Raw genomic sequence first — 23,044 nt, forward strand, 5'->3', positions numbered from 1 at the left:
GCTTGTATGGTTGCTACTTTAACAGGCAAAATCTAAGTGGGGTGGAAGAAGTTCTTGCTCTGGGCAGGAACCGAGTGGTGGCTTGTTCTTGCTCCTGGTGGATCATCTTTTTTTAAAGTGTACCCTCCCATTAAAACTAACTGGTGCCAGCTCCAGGCTGGCATAGGTCTGGGCTCTAAACCAGGTTCCCTTGGAGGAAGGAAGGAGCTTTGGATCCAGGAGAGCCACCCCTATAATGCCCCCATTTTGAGGCCTACTACTGCTGGAAACACCACCACCAGTGTTCCTACTCCTTTGGAGCTTTCTGCAGGAATACTAGGCGCTTTCATAGTGGACATGCTGCTCCATCAGCAGACTTCCTCTCACCTGAATGGTACTCCCACCCCATCCTAACCCCTCTCCACTGACCAGCCAAGGGGTTTAGGATCGATCTGCAAGTATTGCTAAATTCAGGCACTAAGTATTTAGGTACTAGCTTCACTCTGGCAACTCAAGTGCAACACTGAGAAATAAGTAGCTGCAAACAAGTGTAGTTTTTGCATGGTTTGCAGATATAATGATTAGTTTATAAATGTGATATTTCAGTGCAGGTTCCTTTTACTTATTCTAAAAATACATATTTTCTCTTTCAATGATGAAAATTCTAAGGTAACCTGCAATCATAATTTTATTTATTTAAATTTTTTTTAGACTGCCTTTAAGAGTGCAATCTTAAAGGTGGGTCTTCAGAGCTTTCCTGAAGACCTGCAAAGAAGGGGCCTGACAAACCCTCAATGGAAGCTGATCCCAGGGTGCAGGGTCACCTCTGAGAAGGTCCTCTATTAACAGTAAACCAAGATACTATTTTCTGATTGCCAGTTTTAATGTCTGTCATTTCTTTCCTTTTTCTCCTTTACAAGTATATGAATCTATGCTCTAGGGAGCTAGAAGGCTTTCGATAGTGGTCTCACCACTGCTTCCTTTAAGCTAGAAGGGACCACCCCTTCCCTCAAGGAGGCATTACTTTCCTCCAAAATCTAAATATTCACCCAGCCTGGGGCAATTTCACAAGCCAGGGCCTCTGTCCTCCAAGCAGTTTGTCCACATCCTCAGGCTATACAAGCTGGAAGTTATCCCTGATAACATGATCAGATAGAGTTCGGGTCACTTCCTGTTTGGACTCTGTTAAAACAATGGCATCTAAATCGGTCAAAGAATAAGAGATTTAAGAAGGATTCTTAACTGTGTTTGATTGTATTCGTTATGAGCCTTTTGCTAAGCAAAATCTTTCCCCAACATTAAGCTCCATATAGAAAAATTAGGTGCACAAAAATCCCACTGCAACAGTTTACAAACATCCGCTTCCCCTTAGGAATAAGGTATTTTATCATAAAAAACCCCAAAGCCTTACTTGTGCTCTGCGCAGACACCAAGACAGGTTGGACACACCTCACATGTTGGTCCTTGAAATTTGGAATCTGTGCAATTGCAGATTCCACACTTGCAGATTCCTCTGCCATTGCAGATTTGCCTATTTGCAGCTTCACATGGGGTAGGATCCAGGGGACACTCACAAGCAGAGCCTGTATAATTTGCCCAGCAGTCACACTCACGACATTTACATTCACCGTGTCCTACATTTAAAAATAGAAAGAAAATACTTTAGTACTGGTATATTTCATATATTATATTGGAAAAACTGCATGGCCTTAAGAGATTCCTGTAAATTGATACTGACTAAAGTCTGGTGAAAGCCTACAAGAAGGGCTACAATGTTTGTTTCTTTTTAGAGAAGTCTTTCTCCCTTTTCACTAGTCGATTCCATGTTAAAAGGGCTTCCCGAGAAGCAGGTATGGATGAAATATGTTCTGTAATGAGCAAGGAAGCAATGTCAGGCTAATCTTATGCGTCATGATATATTTGACATTTGCATTACAACAATGTTCAGATCTCTCTGCCAAATTATGACATCATTTTGCACTGTACAGGTCAAAATGTAGCAGGTCAACAAGATATACCCCTCAATGTTAGGGACACATTAAAGGACAGATATAGGATTGCACCCAAAGGTGTTTTTTTTTTCCAGCAGAAAGGAACCTTTCAATTCAATCCCTGGTTTTGTACCTCCTATATAGGATAACAAGATCTGTCCCTACACCTTCTCCTACACATACCACTTTTAGGTGCAAGAAGCTTGCTTTGATTCAAGTTTCTGAACAAACCATCAGCCAACTGAAGTAAAGGAAATGTGTCAGCACTAGATAAATTCCTAATGCAATCCCTACTTTTCTCATCTACTGACTACGGATTTTATCATGGTAGTTTCAGGCTTGCCTCCTCATGGTTTCTAGAGTTCAGTTAATAGAAAATGAATTCATTACCTCCACAAATCAAACCATCGGATCGGTCACAGTTGAAGTTATCACACTGGCAATACTGTCCAGAGTAGACTTCATTTGGATTCTCTCTTTTCTTGCATACACACTGCCCACAAATACATTCTCCGTTGTTACTACATATTTCTGAACTGTTTGCTGGTCTACAGGTGCCCGACATGTCTTCACTGTTTACTTCATCCATACTGCATTCACACTGTTTTCCAATACGTCCTGGCTTACACCTAAAAAGGAAAATGGACCACATGGCTGAACTGTCAGAAACAGGATTCATGCAATGATTTATTTTCCATTATATATCTTAAGAATAAAACCTTCAAAGGAGATATTGGTTTGTAGATACAGCAAACATGTTATTTGAAAAGGACAGCACAATTCATTCTATGGCCAGGTGTTCAAGAGACACAGTTCAGGAAAGCTACTAAATAGCTCTCCTACTTGTATCATTAATTCATCAGTCACAACTAAGCACTGTATAAAAATCATCAATGCTTACTGCTTATTCCAGAGGTGAAATAAAGCATATGCATGTTTGCTGTGTGAGCGAAGCAACTCCAAGGAGCACCTCCTGCTGAAGCGTCTTTTCCTACGCTAGAAAGAGATTGAACAACAGCCCCCTACAGTTGCACTAAAGAAGTAGTGAAAGGACACAGAACTTCTGTTTGTGTAAGAATGAGGTTGTACAAGAGAGGGAAAGGATAAAACAAAGGAAGCAAAGGGTCAGGGAAAGGTGAAAAAAGTGAATAAAAATAAAAAGCAAAGCATCTATTTACTAATATGTATTCACAAGAATACACAGAAGTCATCCCCCCAACCCCCAAAGCGGGTGCAGAGTGCATTTCCTTCACTACTGATTCCTCACACATCAATGATTGGGGGAAGGGCTTCCAAACAGACTTGAACCCAGTCATCCTCTTTTCTTCAAATGAGGCATAGGAAGGGAGTGAAAGAAAAGGACTGAGTGAAGACAAAGAGGGAAAAAGTGAAAAGATGAGAATTGAGGCAGGACAAGGAGGAATGTTAGAACAGAGAAGTTGCCAGGGACATAGATGGAGAGAATGCAAAGAAGAATGGATAGAAGAGGGAATTGGAGAATACAAAGAATAATGAAGCAGAAAAGAGGCAAAGGAAATGTGACAAGAACTGAAGAATGAAGGAAAGAGAAGCAAAAGAAGTGAGAGAGGAAAGGGGTAAGGAAACATGGCAGAGCTAGGAGGACACAGCTGACAACAAAAACAGGCAGCTTGGTGAAAGGGTGATGTCAATTTGCAGGACAGACTGTTGCTGTCTATGGAGGGAAATGGAGCAGCAGGGCCTACTGGACTGGCAGTCTTCAATAACTGAAAGACAGGTAGAGGGGTGTGTGTGTGTGTGTGTGTGTGAGAGAGAGAGAGAGAGAGAGAGAGAGAGAGAGTCAAAGTCGGGGGGGAGGGGGGAGAGACTGACTTGCATTAGCCATGACAGAGTGCAGCCACATAGCTTTTGAGTTAGGCAGTGTCTGCCCCACTTCTTTGGTCCACCCTTCTGAATTCAGAACAGTCGCTGCCTCTATTCTTGGAGCCAGGTCTGAGCAAAGAGGAGGAAGTGTGGAGGCTGCCTTGCTGGGAAGCTGTTTCACTTAAAAGCTTTACTCCCCCAGCTCAAGTCAGATCAGACACACCAGTTGAAGAGTAATGCACTGAAGTACTTATCAGAGCCACATCTTCCTACCTTAAGGGTCAGGACAGCTGGAATAGGAAGGAGAATCAAGGAGTCATCACAGCTATTTCTCCTGGTTCCTTATTAAGGCTCAGTGAGGTGGCACCAATAACTCCCCAGGAAGGATACTTCTCAGCCAGGGAATGAGCATCACAGCACCTTAAATTCTAAGGACAGCAATGATGGCTGCTATGGGACTGACCCTTCTATGCCTTCAGCAAGGTATCTATTGGTTGCCAGTATCAGAATTGTCCTCATGTAAACCTGGCAGCAACTACACTGCCAGGTTTACATGAATATGTGGGACTGAATGGGTCTCAGATCAACTGTTGTATAATAACCTTTAGGAATGTAAGTAACTCATTTTCCCTTTACTGTGAAATTGTGGAAACCTTTTACAACCTCTCCAGAATTTTTAAGGATAAGGTGGACTTAAAATTAAAAATAAAGAAGCAAATATAGCTTCACATAGTGCTTTTCAGCCCTGTTTCCTGTCATAGTCAAATAAAGTTTTTTGCTATTTAACCCAAGGAATATTTTATTCTCTGCTACAGATTTCTTTACAGGAAAACACAGTAAAGGTGATATTTGTATACCTGCAAGCACCACACTCAAATGTTCCATTTCCATAGTGGCACTCTGGGCTGTCAGGAATTCCTTCGTTGTGGCAGTCACATTCACAGATGAACTCCAGATTAATTTCTACCTCTTCAGTGAAACCTAGTGGCTTAATTTTAATGGTTTCAGTTTGCCCTTTCTCTGGACACTGACTGGCTGTTACTTCAATCTCAAACCTAACCTGTAAGCAAAGTAAATGGACAACATGAATGGTACATAGTGATTTGTTCAAACTGATTAAAAGAAAAAAGTTCTAACTTTATACAGGACCATACTTGCGTTTGAGCTATCTAAAATGTGCACTGAAACAAATCCAAGGCACACACAATTCCAGCATAAAAGTTACCTCATCTCCAATTGAAATGTTGGAGCACTTTCTTCCTTCATCTCCTGTACCATTCACTCCATTCTTGCAGAAAGATTTATATTCGATTGCAACTTCTTTTGGTAGTTTGTTGTTTTCCAAAATAACTTCTGAAGATAAGGACTAGCATAAAAGTTGAGAAATTTAGTCATACAATAAAGTATGGTTTTAAGAGCGCAGAAGAGAATCTAAAAGATTATACATTTCTTTCAAACAAGTTTTTAACCAAGTGTAATCTATATATATTGTGATTATTCACACAGCAAACTTAGAGCTAGTGCTTCAGTTTTCCCATGTGTTTCACAAAGCCAATGCTACTTCAGCTTGGAAAATGGATCAAAGAGACTGGTTACATGTTATTGCTGCTAAGATCATGAGGGCTCTTTCTCCTTTCCAGAAAAACCAAACATACACACACACACTATGTTTGGCATATGTGCATGCATGTGCAAATTAAATGAATTAGCTACCTGTAAGTAATAAAATTTGGGAGGAACTTTCATTTTCCTTGACTGTTAAGCAAGCCTACTAAAGAGTGTTATGACACCACCACTTCTCTTCAAATGAAGAGTGTTCAAACCATAACCACAATCTTTTAAAATCAAACCACAAACATTAGGAAGAAATAATCCAGATGAGCATATTCAGATGGGAGATGGTGTGTGTGTGTGTGTGTGTGTGTGTGTGAGAGAGAGAGAGACAGAGAGAGAGAGACAGAGAGAGAGAGACAGAGAGAGAGGACTCAAGTGTTTCAGGTTTCTGAAACAGCCAGGCTGACTTGTCAGACTCTGCAAACTTCTAGAAAGCCTGTCCCTTGCAGAAGAGGAACAAGGAGTCAACCCTTAAATGGACAGAGGTCTCTAGTGGTGGTCTTTAACTTGTCCTGTTGGTTAACGATGGTACTACAGTTGCAATATTTACTAGGTTTGTATATGTTTCACCTTGAAAGGGTATAAACTCAACTAAGTTGAGAGATCTCTAGTACCAGCACATATCAGTGGAGGTCATTAATTCCTTCTATAGGCCTCTGCAAAGGCTCTGTGAGGGGTAGGTTTTCAAGAAATATACAGATTCCAATTTCAGGCCCATTGTTTCATAACACTGTCCCTATTAATCAGAACCATGGAATACAGATGCAACCCTACCAAAGAGTGTTAAATAAAGTACCTTACACTCACCTTTTTAGGGTTTATTATCCTACATTTTTAACCCATAACCTCATCCTCCTAAATCAAAAATACCCTTAGATGTAATCCAGCTCTATTTTATCTAATGGCAATACTGAGGTCAAAGGCACTGAGATATGGATTGTAACCACTGAGCAGAAAAAAATGGAAGCGACTCACTGAAGTGAACTTACATTATATGCATCAATAATGAGCTGAATCACATTACTGGAATTTGAAGAGAGTGTTCCCACGGCAGACTTTGGAATCAAATTCTTCAACTCCTTTACATATGAAGAGTGAAAAATAACATTCAATTCAAATTGTAATGAGCACACAAATGTATTGAAAAATTATAGCATTAATGTTCTCAAATTAAAGATGACTATATTGATTCAGATTATAAAGTGAAGAGGCTGGTAAAGCTAACTCATACATACACTAAAGCAGGGCAGGGGAACCTGTGGCCCTCCAGACGGCGGACTTGAGTTCCCATCAGCCCCAGCCAGCCTGGCCAATGGTAAGGAACAATGGGAGGAGTAGTACAACATCTAGAGGGCCACAGGTTCCTCACTCCTGCACTAAAGAGTTTTCCTTGGTATAAATGCAGCCTCCCTTATTCAAGGGGCTAAGACACGGGTGTCGAACCTCTTTCAGCCTGAGGGCTAAATTCCATTTCAGTGAAGCTCTTGGAGACAGCATTCCAGTGGCATGTGGGACCCAAGGAAGAGGGGCAGGGCCAAAATACCAAAAATACCAGCATGTTAAATCTTAAAGCTCTTACTGCCAGTAAGCAAGACTTAAGAAACACATTTAAACCTGTTAGAATAGGGGGAAAACATGGAAAAGCCAGGAAACTTTGGTGGTCAGAGGAAATGGGGTGGAGGTCTTGGGAAGGGGGCATGACCTTTTGGGGAATCCCAGAGGGCCAGATTTGGCCTCCAGGCCTGACGTTTTGCACCCCTGGGCTAGATGGTTTCTGATTCATATCCAGAGATTAAGAAAAATAGAATTGCTGTTTACATAGGAATGTTATAACAAGCACTTTTGCACAGAAAGAACAGGGTTCTACTATACCTCCAAGAGTTTCCTCAAGCAAACTACTTTTAAGGTCACAATTAAGTATTTGTCGAGTTTCTAACATGTGCAAAAAAGCTTATGTCACTTGACCTTTACCTTGTAGACTGGTTGAAATTCTTGCGTAACAGCAAATATTATCTGAATATTATTGTCACTTAGCTTCTGAACAAGGTGAGCAATAGAGGGATAATCCTGAAGAACAAAGTTTAGATTACATTAAGAAAATATATTTTATACATATTTGAATTTCACACACAATGCATTCTCTATATACAATTTTCTATACAACAGCAAACATAAAGTCAAACATAGCTGGTGCCAGATTTAGGGTAGTATCCTATAGGGGCCATGCATGCAGCCAGGTCTGTGCATGGCCATGGTATCGCCCTTCCAGGGGCAAACACCAACCCCAGCAAAACACGTGTTTCCATAAGGGGCATGACCTGCCCCTTCTGGAAATGCGTGCTTTCGCGTGTCTTGGGACTTGTCTCCGGAAGCATGATATTGCACCCATGTGTGGACCTGGACTGGCAGGGCTCTGTGCATGTGGACTGGGGCCTGGCCACATGCTCACAGCCCCTATAAGATACTACTGTTAGTAATACTCAGAGCAGACTAACTGAAATCCATGGCACTTAAGTTAGTCAAGCCCCACTGATTTCAGCGGGTCTACTCCAAGCGTGACTAAACCTGGGATTTTTATTGATGATAGTTTAAAACTGCTTCATATTTTTTATGTAAATGATTTTACATTATTTTATTATATTGTATTTTTAGGGTTTTAGTCTTTGTAAACCACCCAGACTGCTTTGGCTGCTGGGTGGTATAGAATATAATCAATGAAATGTGTTTGTTACAGTGAATAGACAAATCTGGACTTAGGTCCACCACTTTGCCACCAACAGCCATCTAGCTCCAAGGTAGTGTGAAGCTAACTGGCCACAGCATAGGATATCATATGCAGATGGCTTAAATAACGTATTTTTTCATGGTGTGGCCCTTAACAACTGCACTTTCCCAGTATAAGAACATAACAAGAGCCATGCTGGATCAGACCAAGGTTCCATCTAGTCCAGCATTCTGTTTACACAGTGGCCAACCAGATGACGACCAGGAACCCACAAGCAGGGCATGAGCACAACAGCACCCCCCCACCCATTTAGGAGTTTGTGTCATTTAGGCATTTAGGAGTTTGTGTGAACATGGAAAGCCCTTAACACAACATATTAAACCAAAAGATGGGTAGGTGTGTGCATGTACACACACCCACACACACCCCTGTTAAATATCCTATTAAACATACTTACATAATAATGACTCATTGTGTACATATTATTATCTAAATGACATCGTCCATCATTAGGTAAAACAATTCCTCCAAGTTTCCCATCTCCAGCAAAATGGAATCCAGCATCCGTGGAAAATACCAACAGCCGAGTGACATTTCTCCATCCAATTTTTGACTTCAGAAAAAGAAGAATTCTATTAAAGGTATTTTTAATTTAATTTAAAGCATAGTATATATAGTGAAAGAATATAGCAGCAGACACAATTTGAAAAGTGATCAGCATTCCTATGTATTTTTAGCATGTGGAAAGGTATACGCTCCTCTCCTACCACTACATAAAGTTGCAGACATGGCAGTCGCTTCAAGGAGTACTTTAATGACTTAAAATAGTAATATAGGAAGAAGCTACTGTGCAAGCATTCTGAAGTCACCGCTGGGATGTGTTGGCACTAGGAGGCAGCTGTTACCAATATGATTCAATGAGATCAAGAGGCATGCAGAAATGACTGTGTGACCTTTGCTACTGCACCCTTTCTGACTCAGAAAACCTCAAACTCAGATTGGAGAGAGGTGGAGAAAAATTCCACTTGACTGCCCAAAGCCATCTGTAAATTGCTAGTTGTATTCTAGTACCAGCCATCATGCTACTTAGAAATCCAAGATCACAGTCCTGCTCCACAGTTTTGCTTAGTTTCTGCTTTAGCAAAGTGTGCGTCTGGGGAAAAAAACGACCAACGGCCAAATCCTCTAAAAACACACTGTTGGCTAGCAGCTACTTGAAACGATAAGCTTTGGGGCACTTTGCTAAACTGAAAGATCAGCAGCTAGACCTTATGGGAGAGCAAGACCCAGAAACAGTACAGAACTAAACAGGAAAAAGGAGCCTGCAAGTTACAACATGATCCCTGTGCTTAATTTTACTCACATTGGGGGAAAAAGCCAGATCCTATGCATATCTACTCAGAAGTCCTAATGAGTTGGACTCAATTAAACAGGCTTAAGGTGCAATCCTATGCATGTTTACATGAAAAAAAGTCCTACAACTCCCAGTATTTTGCAGCCAGGACTGGCTGGGGAATGCTGGGAGTTATTGGTTTTTTTCTGTCTAAACATGCATAGGGTTGTGCCCTAAGATGGTAAGAGGATTCTTAAGTGCTCAACGGACTAGAATCCTGCCAGGTTAATGTAAGTAGCTCATGCAAAGTATGCTTTTAAAATGATGATTGAGCATGGATTTTGAACCTCTTCCCACCCACCCCCTTTGCTACAATTAATGGTCATGTGTTTTTTAATATTAAAACCAAGATTTTCCTTCTTTTAAATATATCAAAACTTTTGGAAGAGGGAATGTTCTTGCTCCTTTCACAATCCAATAAAGACTATAGCCAAAAGCTAAAGATTTCTCCTCAAGAACTGCATTGCATGAAACGTATATGAAGGGTCCTGGACACCCCTCCCTCCAATCTTTTAGGAAAGAGGAACTTTTTCTCTTCTGTTCCCTTCCAGTTTTTATTTTAGGTCAATTTTACAAAACATTGATTTTACAAAACATTGATTGGCAAATGAGAAGAGGAAGGAGTCATAGCTCAATGACTTCCCATGCAGAGTTCAATCGCTAGCATCTTCCATGTGAAAGCCACCAGTCAGAATAGACACAGTACTGGTCTATTTGGTCAGACTCCATATATGCAGCTTCTTGTGTTCATGACTTTGAATACAAAGTGTTTTGTTTTTCTGCTGCAGGCAATCCTACAAACCCACATGGACATGTGCATAGTTGATTGTTTTATGGATGCCCACTGGCTTTAACCATTGATAATGTTTCTACTATTTACTGTTACGGCCTATGGTTAACCATAAGCCATAACGTATGTAGCTTTTCATTCTAGTTTTTATTTCAACTTTTGTTTTACGTTCTTTAGAACACCAGATATATTTTGTACTTTGTTATGGTTTATGGCAAGACAAATACAAGTGAAGTGTAGTTTACTCAACATTTGAGTCCAAGAGGAAAAACAAACAGTTTTGTGTGGTGAATTGTAACATAATAGATCCATTCAGTGTGAAAGACCACTATTAGGATACAAGTCAAGTACTTAACAATAATATCCAAAATAAATTAAAACACACTTACACCACAAACAGCAACCTGCATTATTGCATCAAATCCACCTTCTGGAGAATCCAAATTGCCAGAAATTTGTTGATCACCCACAAGTTTATTGAACAGACTTCCATCACTGGTAAAGTTGAGAACATTTTTGTAGCTAAAAGGACTTGTACAGTTAACATCACCTGTGCATGGGTTCCTGAGTTTGGCAGGTGTGGTACTAATATAAGGCATTACAGTTTTTTCAACAAAAGACCCAAAACCTAAGACAAAGGGGAAAAAAGCAGAATGGAATTCTCTAGCTCTGTAGTTCTCAGTGCAGTAGAAAGCCCAATGGGGGAAGCAGGCAAGCAGCTGGGCAGGTTGTGCTTCTCCCTGAGACAATACCCTCTTCCATCTAGAAACCATTGGAAGTTTGCCCTACCAAAAGAGAGGTATTAGGAAGGAGAAAGTTCAGAAGGGACAGATGCCTTCCTCGGTAAAGTTTACACCAGATATCTTCTATCCAGCAGCTACTCTTTGAAAAAACAAAGAGACTATTAGGCTGCTGTGCAGGCTGTGTCTGTGTGTGTGTGTGTGTGTGTACGTACATACATGTATATATGCTTACATACAGTGCACTTTATCCCAATGCAGCAAGGAACCTAGCCTGGAAAGAGCTCTATAAACCAGGACTGTGATCTGTGCTTAAGAAAATCAAAATTATACAACAAGATAATCTTAATTCTTTGTTAAAAGATTAACTCTGCTACCTTTATTTTTTTAACCTTAGTGATTTTCAAAAGCTGATCTGAATACCCATAAGCATATTCCATGATTGACAGAATGCACACAGTCCTGACAGAAAATCATCAGGACATTATGCTGATGTTTGCGGAGTGCAATATATTTCCCCTCTTTAGGGAGACCACTATGAAAACAATGATAATCTTTGCTCTATATTGACTTGCTGATATAACAACCTCAAGATTCTCATGTTTAAATTGACCACATTTATTTTTTAACCTGCAGTTCGTTAGAAGTATGCACTTTCCTTCTGATTCAGAACATCCTCCTCTACTGAGTAAAGGTGCAATCCTATACTTGTTTAGACAGAAAAACATCCTACAACTGGAAGTTGTGGGACTTTTTCCTGTCTAAACATGCATAGGATTGTGTCCTAAATCATGTTTACACTTCTGAGCACGTGCATATTATACTAAAGGTGGTGCTATTTATTTTTACAAACAAAATTCTTACCAATTCGAAAATCTGAAGTTATATTCTTCATTTTAGTCATCAGAGAAGTTCCAAGGCTTTTGACATTCTCCAAGTCATCTTTCATGGAATAGGAGAGATCCATAAGGTAATAAAGGTCAATAGGATAATCTTCAGCTCTTTTAAATTTTAATGAAAATGTTTGTGGTTCCCCTAATCCAGTAAAAAAGAAACAAGAGTTAAGCTAAGATTCCATAATATTAGCATAGAATAAATAAGACAAAATACAAATTCCTTGACTATGAGAGCTCTTCCATCCATATCCTAAAATAGGTATCAAATAGAGATCAATGAGAAGCAAAGAAGTTAACTAGCTGCTAGACCTTCTTTCAGATTTCTTGACTTCACCTATCACTGGAAGTTTAATTATCTCAGAAAAGTCACTCAGACATGAAGATACAAGTAAATGCTATCACTAAGAAACAGGGCCACGCTATTGGACAACCATATCCACACATTTAGAAGCTGCACAGACAGACAGCAAATTAACTATAGGTGGCTGGAATATCACTGAAAACACTGGCTAGCAATGAAACATCAACGGCTGTCAATACGATTAGAGTTCTGATCAACAACATCACCCACAAACTACAGTAATGCAGGATTATCGCTATTCAAGTACAATCCACTGTCTTGGGTTACTTTTTCTTGCTTTACAAATGGATGTATTGCAAAATAACCTCTTTTAAGAATGCTAACCTAATGTAATTGTGCAAATTTTCTAAGAAATATTTCTTAAATATTTTTCCATTGAACAATCACTGTCAGGAGTTCTCATTCATATTTACTGCTTCCAATAAGAATCATATTCATCCTCTTTAAATTTCTTGCTTTATAATCTAACAGTAAACAATTTCCACTTACCACCTCATTGTATCATCCTAGACAGGCTTTTTTTAAAAAGCAGATCAATAATTAGTTTTTAACTGTGGTAAGCTCCAATAACTCTGAGGTAGGACTGCAAATATTGATAAGGAGCTGTATCCAGTTGTGTCCTTCTGCTCATGGAAGGCTCTTTGATCTACCAGCGGCTTCTGTGAATGGAAGGGGAGGAAGGTGATTTTTGGTGATTCCCCCTTCCCTCTCCAACCACCTGCATACCCCCAAAATGTATTCCAGATGGTTGGGGAACTCTTTGGAAAAGTGTGGGAAATGCAGGGGAAAGGGAGAATTTGCAACGATCAACCCCTTCAGTTCACACAAGGTATGGTAGGATTGAAGATCTTTCCATGAGCAGAAGGGCCCACTTGGATACAACCCATACTGCATTAATATGCTTTTTGATTATTTTAAAAATTATATTATAAATAAAAATACAGTTCAAAAATATTTGCAAGTGTATTGGTGACGCTTCTGTCTAAAGTTGTTCAAGGCAATATTGGTGAAAGTAAACCTTCAAACATTCCATTTATCTTGAAAGTTAAATATAGTGTAGCAAAATGGAAAGCCGAAACCGCTATGGAGACAGCATATTTCTTCAAAAAAATACACAGAAAATCAAGTCACTGTTTAAGAATAAATAGATACTTGAATCTTCTTGAGTGCAAATTTGTCCATCGTGAACTTACTGTGCTTTCCCAATAAGAAGTTCCACTGCATTGTTTAGGCTTCTTGCCTCTGTTCATGACCTGCAGTCATTTTTTTTCTTGCAAGCAACATAGGATAATTGGTGGTGGTGGGGATTTAAAGTGCCCCCAATTTGGCACGGAGCTTACCTATTTAAAATACCCAATTTGTAGTTTATGCAATTTAGTAATCTGCCTTTGCGCATCCTAGCTCAAAAGGGGAGTTGGCATCAGTTTCTCCTCAGTGGGACCTTAATTTACATAGAAATGCACCTGCAACTTAAACGTCCAACCATCTCAGCTTAGGCATCCTGTTCCCTCTTAAATCATAGCACTACGGCTGCCAGAGCAGCGGTGGGGCATCTCCACAACTTGTTTACGAATACAGGCACATGTGCTCTAAATCCACAGAAGGAGAGGAGGATTTCTTCTGTCTCATGCAAGGTGGGCAAGTACCCATTGCTTCAGAAGAGACGTTTCACCTGTATGTGCTGAATCAGAGAGTCTCCTGAACCTTATGTGCAGGAGAAGAGGAATGACAGAACATTCAGATAATTATTTATAGCCCACTTCATCCTGAAAGTTCTGGGCAGGTAACAAGATGTAGTATGTTCAGCTTTTTCTCCTTTGTGGTACCATTTCTGGAAGATGCTGAGCCTTTGGTTTGGAGAATTTATGGGGAAAGGTAAAGGATGCCCCTCTACGTGCTCAAACTTTGATGTATGGACAATGTGCTCAGAGGGCCATGTCAATTGATCTTATAAACCTTCACAGGACAGAGGTGGAGAAGGTTCAGGCCCAAGTAGTTGAGGACTTTACAGTTCATAAAATGTACTCTGAATGAATCTCTGAAGCATAGAGGAGCCTATGCAGATGCTGGAATGCTGCTGGAATCTGCTACCTGTAAAATCCTTTCTCACTCCACCAACTAGGACATCATTAAATTTGCTACAGGAGCAGAACACTCCTGATTAGTCAATCCCTTAGTTTTTCCAATTGAAGACAGGTATTTTGTTACATCTGAGATTTTACCACCATTACCATCATTACCTTCAATCCCTCCTCCCTCTGCCACTCCCAAACCACCACCCTGTTCTGATAACTTGTAGGGCACACATTCTGTGTTTTGTTTGAGCAGTTCCAGAGCACATCCAATGTGAAGAAATATAGGACAGTATTGTCCCCAAGTAATCTTTGGCTCTTTACATTTGTACCAAAATGGTTTAGGAAATTACAACATTCTAGAAATTATGTGATGCCATGTTTCCTGAAGGCTGGTCATTTAATGAGCTTCATATTCATTTCCTGAACAATGCAGCTTTATTCAGGCACAAGTATGCTTATTAAAAGTCATTTGAATAACGCTTCTGTCTAAAGTTGTTCAAGGCAATATACTTAACATAAGACAAATCTTCACAGACTTAGATAGAACAACAATAAATGCACGGTTCAAACAATAAACAGCCTCAAAACAGCAGAAATTTCATAACAATCACAGAAACGGAAAAACAAAAACCAGCAAAATTATTTGACAGGCCATATCTTTCCTGATTTCCTCCCACCCCACCCCTTGAAGCTATGCATTAAAAAAATAATCTTGAAAGCATTGCTATGATGAATGTCAAAGAACTCAGAGTAAGACATCACTAATATCCTTACCTATCCGTAGCTTTAATAGTACTTGCTGTGGTTGAATCTGGGTAATGTCTTCGGGTCTAAGATTCTCAGCAGCCCCTTTGACACGATTTGTCACTTCCTTGTTTTTGAGCATTTCTTGGGAACCTCTGGGATTTTCTATTTCATCTGGTGGACAACCTTTACTTTTTAAAACTTCCAAATCATCACATCGTGCTGCAGTAGATTCGCCTTCTTGTAAGAAGGTCTAACAAAGTGAACAAGACCAGGTTTAAAACTGTTTACAACACGCACTCATCTCCAACTATATACTACTTCTTGCTAAATTTTAGATATAACCCAAAATGCCATAAAAATGTAATTTCCCCCTTTTAAAAACCAAACCTAATTTTAGCTTTTAAAATGCACGTACTGCTAGATTTGACAGAGGAAAAAAAACTGCTTCAGTAAACGGATAGTTTGATGAGTGCAGAGATGTATTTTGGTGTCTCTTGCTGCATATAATTGTTGATTTTAATACTGAACCTCATCATTGTTCTAATGCCAGGGTGCTTTCTGATGACGCTTTTATCACACCATTGTCCTGCCTCGTTCACAGAATTTTACAGGGGGCCCAGGTGATGTTGTCTTCCACCAATAAGCCTACAGTGTTTTCCCACCACTTCTTCCATCTTTTTTCTTACTGCATAAGATCAAGAAGAAAAAGATGCAATACCTGCACAATGCCTACTAACCAACAGCGCAATCTCAAAGCACCTCTATTGTATTTTACTATTTTTAATATTCTTGGCTGCTTTGAAAACAGAGTAAAATACAATTTATAATGGAAAACAGTTCACATTAAACTGACTAAATTTACAGCTTTTTCCAAGAAGCAACAGCTAAGCCAACAACAACGACAACAACAACAAGAACACAGAATTCTATGTTTTTAAGAAACATGGGGCAGAGTGGGGATTGGCAGATTCTGTAGCTATCACCTGGCTAGGAAGGACACTGGGAGAAGGACAAAGTTATAACAGCCGAGAATTAGGAAACCTTGGAGAAGACAAGAAGCAGTTGCAGGATGGGCTGGGGCCCAGGGAAGCTGCAAGGGCATAACCTCTGGAGAGATGCCACACTGCAGAGAGGTAGGCCAGGGACTATAGTCTACAGAGAAGCGGAGGCCAAAAGAATGATCTCACACTTCCAGGAGTGGGACATGTGGTGCAGAAGTGCCTAAGCAGAAACTTGCTGAGCTCATGCCAAGAGTAAGTGCTGGAGAGGATGTGGCAAGAACTGGACTGCAGAGACACCATGGACAGAAAGACAATCCAGCTGTGGCTATTAGCGGCCAGAAATGATAGGCCACAGGCAATAATTTAGCCTGGGGCTCAAGAGGAAGATGAAATTCCAAACAGTGATTCTGAGCGAGGGGCCTATGTACCTCAGAGATACGATGCAGCTAACCACTGTCAGTGTGCCTAAAACCAAGGATGTTTTTGTACAACATTCTGGCATGTCTAAAGGACATGAGGGAATAAATGGAGCCCTTTGATATAGTGCTACCCACTGCTAGGACACATGCACGTTTGTCACGCTTGAGAGGTGCGGAAGTTCCTTATCTCTGTGAAAGAAATAAAATGTAATACATGCATCTAAAATCTTGGCAAGAATGAAAGAACCTGCCTTATACCAGGTCAAATTCTTTGCCTATCTAGCCCAGCATTCTCTACTTGAACTGGCAGCATCTTTCTAGTGTTACACTAGAAAGCATCTTACCTGCTCCCTGAGCCTTTGTACACTGTAGATGCCAGGGACTGAACCCGGGACCTACTGCATGCAAAAACGGCCTCTGCCTGCGAGCTATGGTCCCTTACCAAAATCTTAAAGGTACAGCAGCTTGCTCTCCCCCAGCAGCAAGAAGCCCCAGGAAACTTGAACTGTGGACCTTGAATATGCCACGTAGGGTCCTGAGGCAGCATATACAAAGCAGCTCATCCAAGCCCGAAATGGCACAGTGTGTCACGCCGCCTGCTGCTTTAAAGGAGTACAGCTCCAAGAGACCATGTATGGTGTTTCGCATGTAAAGCTCCCCCCACCCCAAGAATCATCAGTATATACTATAGCATAATGTTTTCATGCTTTATCACACTTACATACACGGATGTGGCTCACAGCAATTTCTGCAACTGCTGGAGAAATGCGGACAGTTTGACAGGAAATGCTGCTGGTTATATCTGTGAGACAGCCCAATTCACACATATTAACTTTTTATGTTTGAACCCAGGAAGTAGTAGGAAAGCTCCAGTGGGCAAAACAACTAATCGACTACGCAAATCACTCATGTGCCTTTGCAGCAGCATGAGAAAGAAACTGTTTAACATTAATAAGACGCAGAAACAAAGTGATCAAATTCAGCTCTGCATTTTCTGCCATGAAAATACAACCCTGTATGTAAATATTTTACTTTTTGGAAACAGTAGCAGGAAGCTACTTAGTAGCTCAGTGAGACCTAGAGTATAAAACCTCTGCTGGACCATTTCAGACTGCAGTTTAGGAATTGCTCCTCCAGACAAAAACACATTTCCAGAAGCAAGGTTCTACCCCGCCCCCCCCCCCCCCCCCCCCGGGCAGCCTGAGATAGTTCTGCTGGTACAAAAGTTTACCGGTTCTATGAAATTAGGCATAGGTGTTAACTATCACAACTTCGCACATTTGAGAATTCAAATTACATTTAAAATGCACATAAAATCCTCTGTTTCCCTGCCCACCTGCTTTGTCTGCATCTAAAGTTACTGCCCCTGTAATGTCACTGGGAGAATATAATTAAATCCAGACAGAGAGACTCCAGAGAGGAATGGTTTTTAAATAACTATGAGGGAACACTTTGCGTGAGGGTGGGGAAGATGAGAGCGCCTTTACAATGGACCAAGGAAGAGGACAAAGCCCAAGGTGATTGCCTGTGCAATTCATTATTCATCCTGTTAACTCATGTCCTGATTTTTTAAATTTCACACTTACCTATTCACTTATCCCCAATTATGTCTAGTAATTTTTTCTAGGGGCAGTGTCTGTTACTTTGAAGCCTCTCAGGCCATCTGTCTGTATGCTTGTAATTCAGAACTTGTGTTCTCAGCTCCCCTCACCTGGGGTTCAAGAAACTGCAGTCCATTTCATGCACAGAAATCAACTACGGTTGTCTATGTGACACTGCCCTCATCACAGGAGTCATGTGATGAAACCTCAGTGTGAACTAAGCTCTATATGGATACAGCCTGCAGAGCCAGACCTTTCCCCTATCCTTGCAGGTGGAAAGTAGAGGAGATGAGGGCATGAAGGAGATTTCTACTGATGAGTCAGCTGGGAAGAAGGCAGAGGGGGTGACTCTGCAGGAGGGCATCCTCATCTCTATTCTCAAATTGACATTATAAAAATGAGCAGGTAAGAAAGGCTTTCACTTTAGAAATCTGTTTGTTAGTATGAGCCCAGCTGGCGTGTGTTTCTTCAGAAGCTACTCAGGAAACCTTAAGTCGCTCCAAATTGGCCTCTGTACAATAGAGCCGTGGTCTCCAAAGTGGAGTGTGTACACCCCAGGGGGTGCACGTGACAATCCACTGGGGTGCACGAGCCGCCTGATAAGTGAGCAGCCTCCTGCTGACCTGATGAGCTGCCATTGTGTGCAATGATGGCAGGGGCAGCAGGATGGGATGGGGGCTGAGAGGGGAGGTCCATGGCATTTCTCTCTTGGCTCCAGTCCTATCCTGTCTCTGCTGCGGCCACTGAGAGCAACTGCACCAGTCTCTGCTAGGCATGACAGAGGAAGCCACAGTTGCTTGCTTGGCCATGGCATTGGAGCAGCTGCCATCCTGCCAAAGGAGAGCAAATTTGGAACAAATTTGATCTTTTCTGTGATGACAAGTAGCTGTCAGTAGTATGCTACCTAGGAAATATTTTTGAAAAAATAAACACACTTAATCTGTCCCTTCAAGGTAAAGGTGATGTTTTAACAATGAGCAAGAAACTAACTGCTTTTCGAAAGGACCTCGTGCTATGGAGAGAGCATTTTGAAAATGGATGGTTGGAAATGTTTCCATCGGTATGTGATTTTGTTGCCGAAAACGATAAGTGTGCCACCTATAAAACTCTCACAAGCTTAAAAAAACTTGGAAACCGAATTTTCTAAGCTGTTAAAAATCTTCCAAATGAAGAGTTTCCGTGGGTTTTGAACCCATTTTTTAAAAATATAAAAATGCAACACCTTCTGATTACTTTGCAAGAACAACTGATTGACATCAGAGAAGACAGAAATTTACTAGCTGAATTTCAAGAAAAACTTTTGCATAATTGGTGGATGGGATTGAAAAATGAGCATTATGATTTAATAAGTGCACTTCTTCCATTTGGATCTACATATCTTTGTGAGGTGTCTTTTTCAGGTATAACAGCCATTAAAACCAACTATTGAAATAAACTGAACTTAGAACCAATATTTTCAAAAATAATGATGAAGCATCTTCAATCACATTGCTCTCACTAAAAATATTATTATTATTAATAATATTTTTTAGTGAGAGCAAAAAGGTTTTTTATATTGTTAATAAATAGACTAAATTATTTTAAAAATATTGTTCATTTCATCTTTATCTCATCCTTTTTAATTTCTATTTTTTATGTTTTATAATGTACATAATATATTAGTACAGCAGTACATGTATATCATTTATAAATATACATATATTGGGGGTGCATGCTCAACATTTTTTTACTGATGGGGTGTGCGATCAAAAACGTTTGGAGACCACTGCAATAGAGGATGTTTGCATTGTTTGTGCACGTTCAAAAGCCTTACTCAAAGACTCCCACAAATGTACTCTCCAGTCACCTGTCAAAAATAAAAATATCTTCTGGATTCTTTCTGCACTCACTCTTGGTCTCCCTTCAGTTTGTGCTTTTTAGGCACTGAGTCACATCCAGCAAAGACTTCACACATCACTTCAGCCTTGAAGCTTTAGCCTCTCCTCCTCTATTGAATCCCCAAAATAAACATATTTAGGCTCTAATACAAGGACTGAAAAAGGTCTATTGTTTGATAAGATAAAGAGCAGTGTCTCTAAGTAAACATGACAAAAACGAACCAGGAATTCTGAAAAGAGGAGATGATTCTCCAATTAACTGGGAATCAAAATCCCCCCTCTGCTGCCCCCCCCCCCAGATTGTTTTTTGAAGTATGGTGCTTATTCTGTTGGAAAACTAGACAATTGGGATTTTCCCCATGAAATAAGGTTCTCAACTATTTTCTACAGACCCTGTCACTGGCTGGGATTTAGAGGTCTGCGCATGGCTTTATGCACACATGCTAAGGCTTTTGAGGCCCTCCTTCCTATCACAGCCTGCCCTGATCACATATCTCCTGAAGGATGGGGTGTGCTTTGGAGAAGGATTCATTGTGGCACAAGGGGTGCAACAGAAAGTCAAATAAATAATTATATTTATTGGGTTAGATCCAGACTTACATTTCAAATGGACCCATTGTAATAAAGAGGATTTAAGTTAGTCATGAGTAACGCAAGTCCCATTAATTTCTATGACCCTGCTCATTTAAAAACGGATGGGTTGTTGTGCATGAGCAGATGTGCTGCCTACAGTGCGCCTGACTCTTCCACTTACCCACAATCAGCTTCTTCATAGGTTGTGTAACATGACATGCTAACCAGACCATCGGGTTCTTTAGGGTAAGCAACCCAGCGGTTAACCCAACAACAAACCATGCCCGGTCATGCACAACAACCCACCATTTGTTAAACTGGTGGGTTGTTGTTATGTGTGAATGAGGTCAATTAGTTAACTCCAAGTATTAACCTGGAACCAACCCATTATAGTTTTATCCCACCCTTCCTTCAAGGAGCTCAGAGTGGTGTACATGTTCCTCCACCCTGCCCCACAAGACACATTTTATCCTAATAACCCTAAGAGAAAGACTATGTTAAGAGAGTGTGATTGGCCAAAGATCACCCAGTGCCTGTTGTGGCCTCAGTGGGGGGTTGAACCTGAGGTCTTCCCAGCATTAATCCCACATTAACCATTATACCACACTGGCTCTCAACAACTCATACATATAAACAGAAACTCCTTAAGAATGGATAACTGGCTCTCTGGACCATTAAAACAAGAAAGAGTCTATCTGATGAATAATCTTCATTTGGTCCTGCTGTCAATGCCATCATTTCTACAGCCTAAGATTTTTTTGTTTAATTTGCCTTGCCTCATTCCCAATCTACTCCCAGTATGGCCAGGTTCAGAAAATTAATTTACAAAGGTTTTCCTAAACCAAGGGTGGGGGACAATATTGGCTTTGGGGGTTGAACTACTGCCCCCCCCCCCCCAGACCTCCAATGGGCATCATTGGGTCCCTGGCCGAAGTGCCAGCTGGAGCTCTTCCAGCTGCTGCTTGGCCAGGGAGCTGGCTTTGCTCCTCCTTCAATTTCCCCACATGGGGCAGGCAAAGAAGGAGCAAAGTGCACTCAGCCGCCAGTTCCAGGAGCCATCTGGGTCCCATGGTCGTGACCGGTTCTTCGAAGCAATGGCCAACTGTGCAGCTGGCTTTGCTCCTCCTTTGCCTTTCCCACATGGCAAAAACACTGGCTGAACACCGACCTTGGGAGTCAGCTGGTGCCTCACAGGGCCGGCTGAGTGTGAAGTGACTAAGCACTCAGTTGCTCCCCTGCCCCTCTCCCTTTTGAGGGGTGAGGCTTTAGGGAGGGAGCCTCATCTGAGGCCCTGAAGGCCTACCTGGAGGGCAAAGCTGGCCTGTGCGTTGGAGGTTCTCCATCCCTGTGCTAACTGTCAGGAGGTTGCCCCTGCTGCCTTCTGAAATCCTCAGGTAGCCAGAATCAACACGCAGACAATAGGGCTCTTTTCCAAGGCTTTATTCCCATTCAACCTAATGAGGCTTACAGATGCTAATTGCTTGATCCTACAAGTGAGACTTAAGAGAGTTGCCTACTCAGGGGTTCTAACTTTAGGAATCAGTTGATTTCTGTTTGGAGGGGAAGGCAGGAAACCTCTGAACTTATGAGCTAGGAGGAGAGAGTCCACCCCTTTCCCGTGGGGCATCGGGGCGCCGCTGTTGCTGTCGCGCCAAGCAGGCTGAGTGCCTCCTCTGAGCGCCTGCCACTTCCCGCTTGATGCTGCGCTGGCACCTAGCGTCCAGAAACTGCTGTTGCGCCTCCCTCTCCCTGCCAGGGTCACTATCACTCTTAGGAATGTGTACCAGGAGGGGCTCTCCCCCTGGCTGCTCCTCTGAACAGCACATGGGCTCCTCTCCCACAGTTTCTATCTCTTCCTCAGAATCAGAACTGCTTTGGGGCTCTCTGGGCTCCGATCCAACCCTGACACTAACCATAAGGCTCTCCCATCCCCTTCATCAAGATTTTTGTTACATCCCTGCTGCACTTCCTAGAGTCAAAAGTTGATCAAAGAGCTCCATAGCTTGCATTTCCAGTTACAGGTGTTTTGTTTATCAATGGAAAGAAGTTCCTAAATGCATAAGTATAGCTACAAATATTATGTTGTAGAAAATAAAGCAATAAATACATACTATATTTTTGCACCATCCACAATTTGGTCCAGCTTGTATACAATCTGCACATGATTTTGCATTAGCTTTTATACAATTGTTCCCTCCTATAAAAAAAAAAGTATGAACTTGTTAATTGTTTTTTAGACGTGACCATGACACACAGCTAATTTAACTTATAAGTAAATGTCTTACTGGCCATCCTTAAGTATAGTTCAAACTAATAACTGTATCAAGAACTAGCATATTATTATTAGTGCTGCTTAACAATCAATTCCAGAGATGCTCAGGGCCAAGAAGAAAAGCTGTTCTCTTATGCAGATCCCATGC

The 23,044-nt window shown here is 41.1% G+C and overlaps 1 protein-coding gene across 3 annotated transcripts in view; it reads right to left on the reverse strand.

The window, feature by feature from the left end:
* The window catches only part of ITGB1 (integrin subunit beta 1), a 66,359-nt gene that overhangs the window by 16,946 nt on the left and 26,369 nt on the right, over nt 1–23,044 (reverse strand). For 2 of the 3 annotated variants that reach the window (XM_084859189.1, XM_084859190.1), the window contains exons 3-13: nt 22,736–22,821; nt 15,181–15,403; nt 11,939–12,109; nt 10,724–10,962; nt 8,609–8,764; nt 7,398–7,493; nt 6,416–6,505; nt 5,038–5,178; nt 4,670–4,872; nt 2,361–2,599; nt 1,391–1,613 (exon numbers count right to left, since the gene is read on the reverse strand). In XM_084859189.1, the coding sequence (XP_084715315.1) occupies nt 1,391–1,613; nt 2,361–2,599; nt 4,670–4,872; nt 5,038–5,178; nt 6,416–6,505; nt 7,398–7,493; nt 8,609–8,764; nt 10,724–10,962; nt 11,939–12,109; nt 15,181–15,403; nt 22,736–22,821 (1,867 nt within the window). Of the gene's footprint in view, nt 1–1,390; nt 1,614–2,360; nt 2,600–4,669; nt 4,873–5,037; nt 5,179–6,415; nt 6,506–7,397; nt 7,494–8,608; nt 8,765–10,723; nt 10,963–11,938; nt 12,110–15,180; nt 15,404–15,681; nt 15,839–22,735; nt 22,822–23,044 lie in introns of all 3 variants that reach the window. The other variant, XM_084859191.1, reaches the window with a different exon arrangement.

This window comes from Heloderma suspectum, chromosome 5 (assembly GCF_057233095.1).
Source record: "Heloderma suspectum isolate Gila_16-S chromosome 5, 16-S_ref, whole genome shotgun sequence".
Classification (NCBI taxonomy): domain Eukaryota; kingdom Metazoa; phylum Chordata; class Lepidosauria; order Squamata; family Helodermatidae; genus Heloderma; species Heloderma suspectum.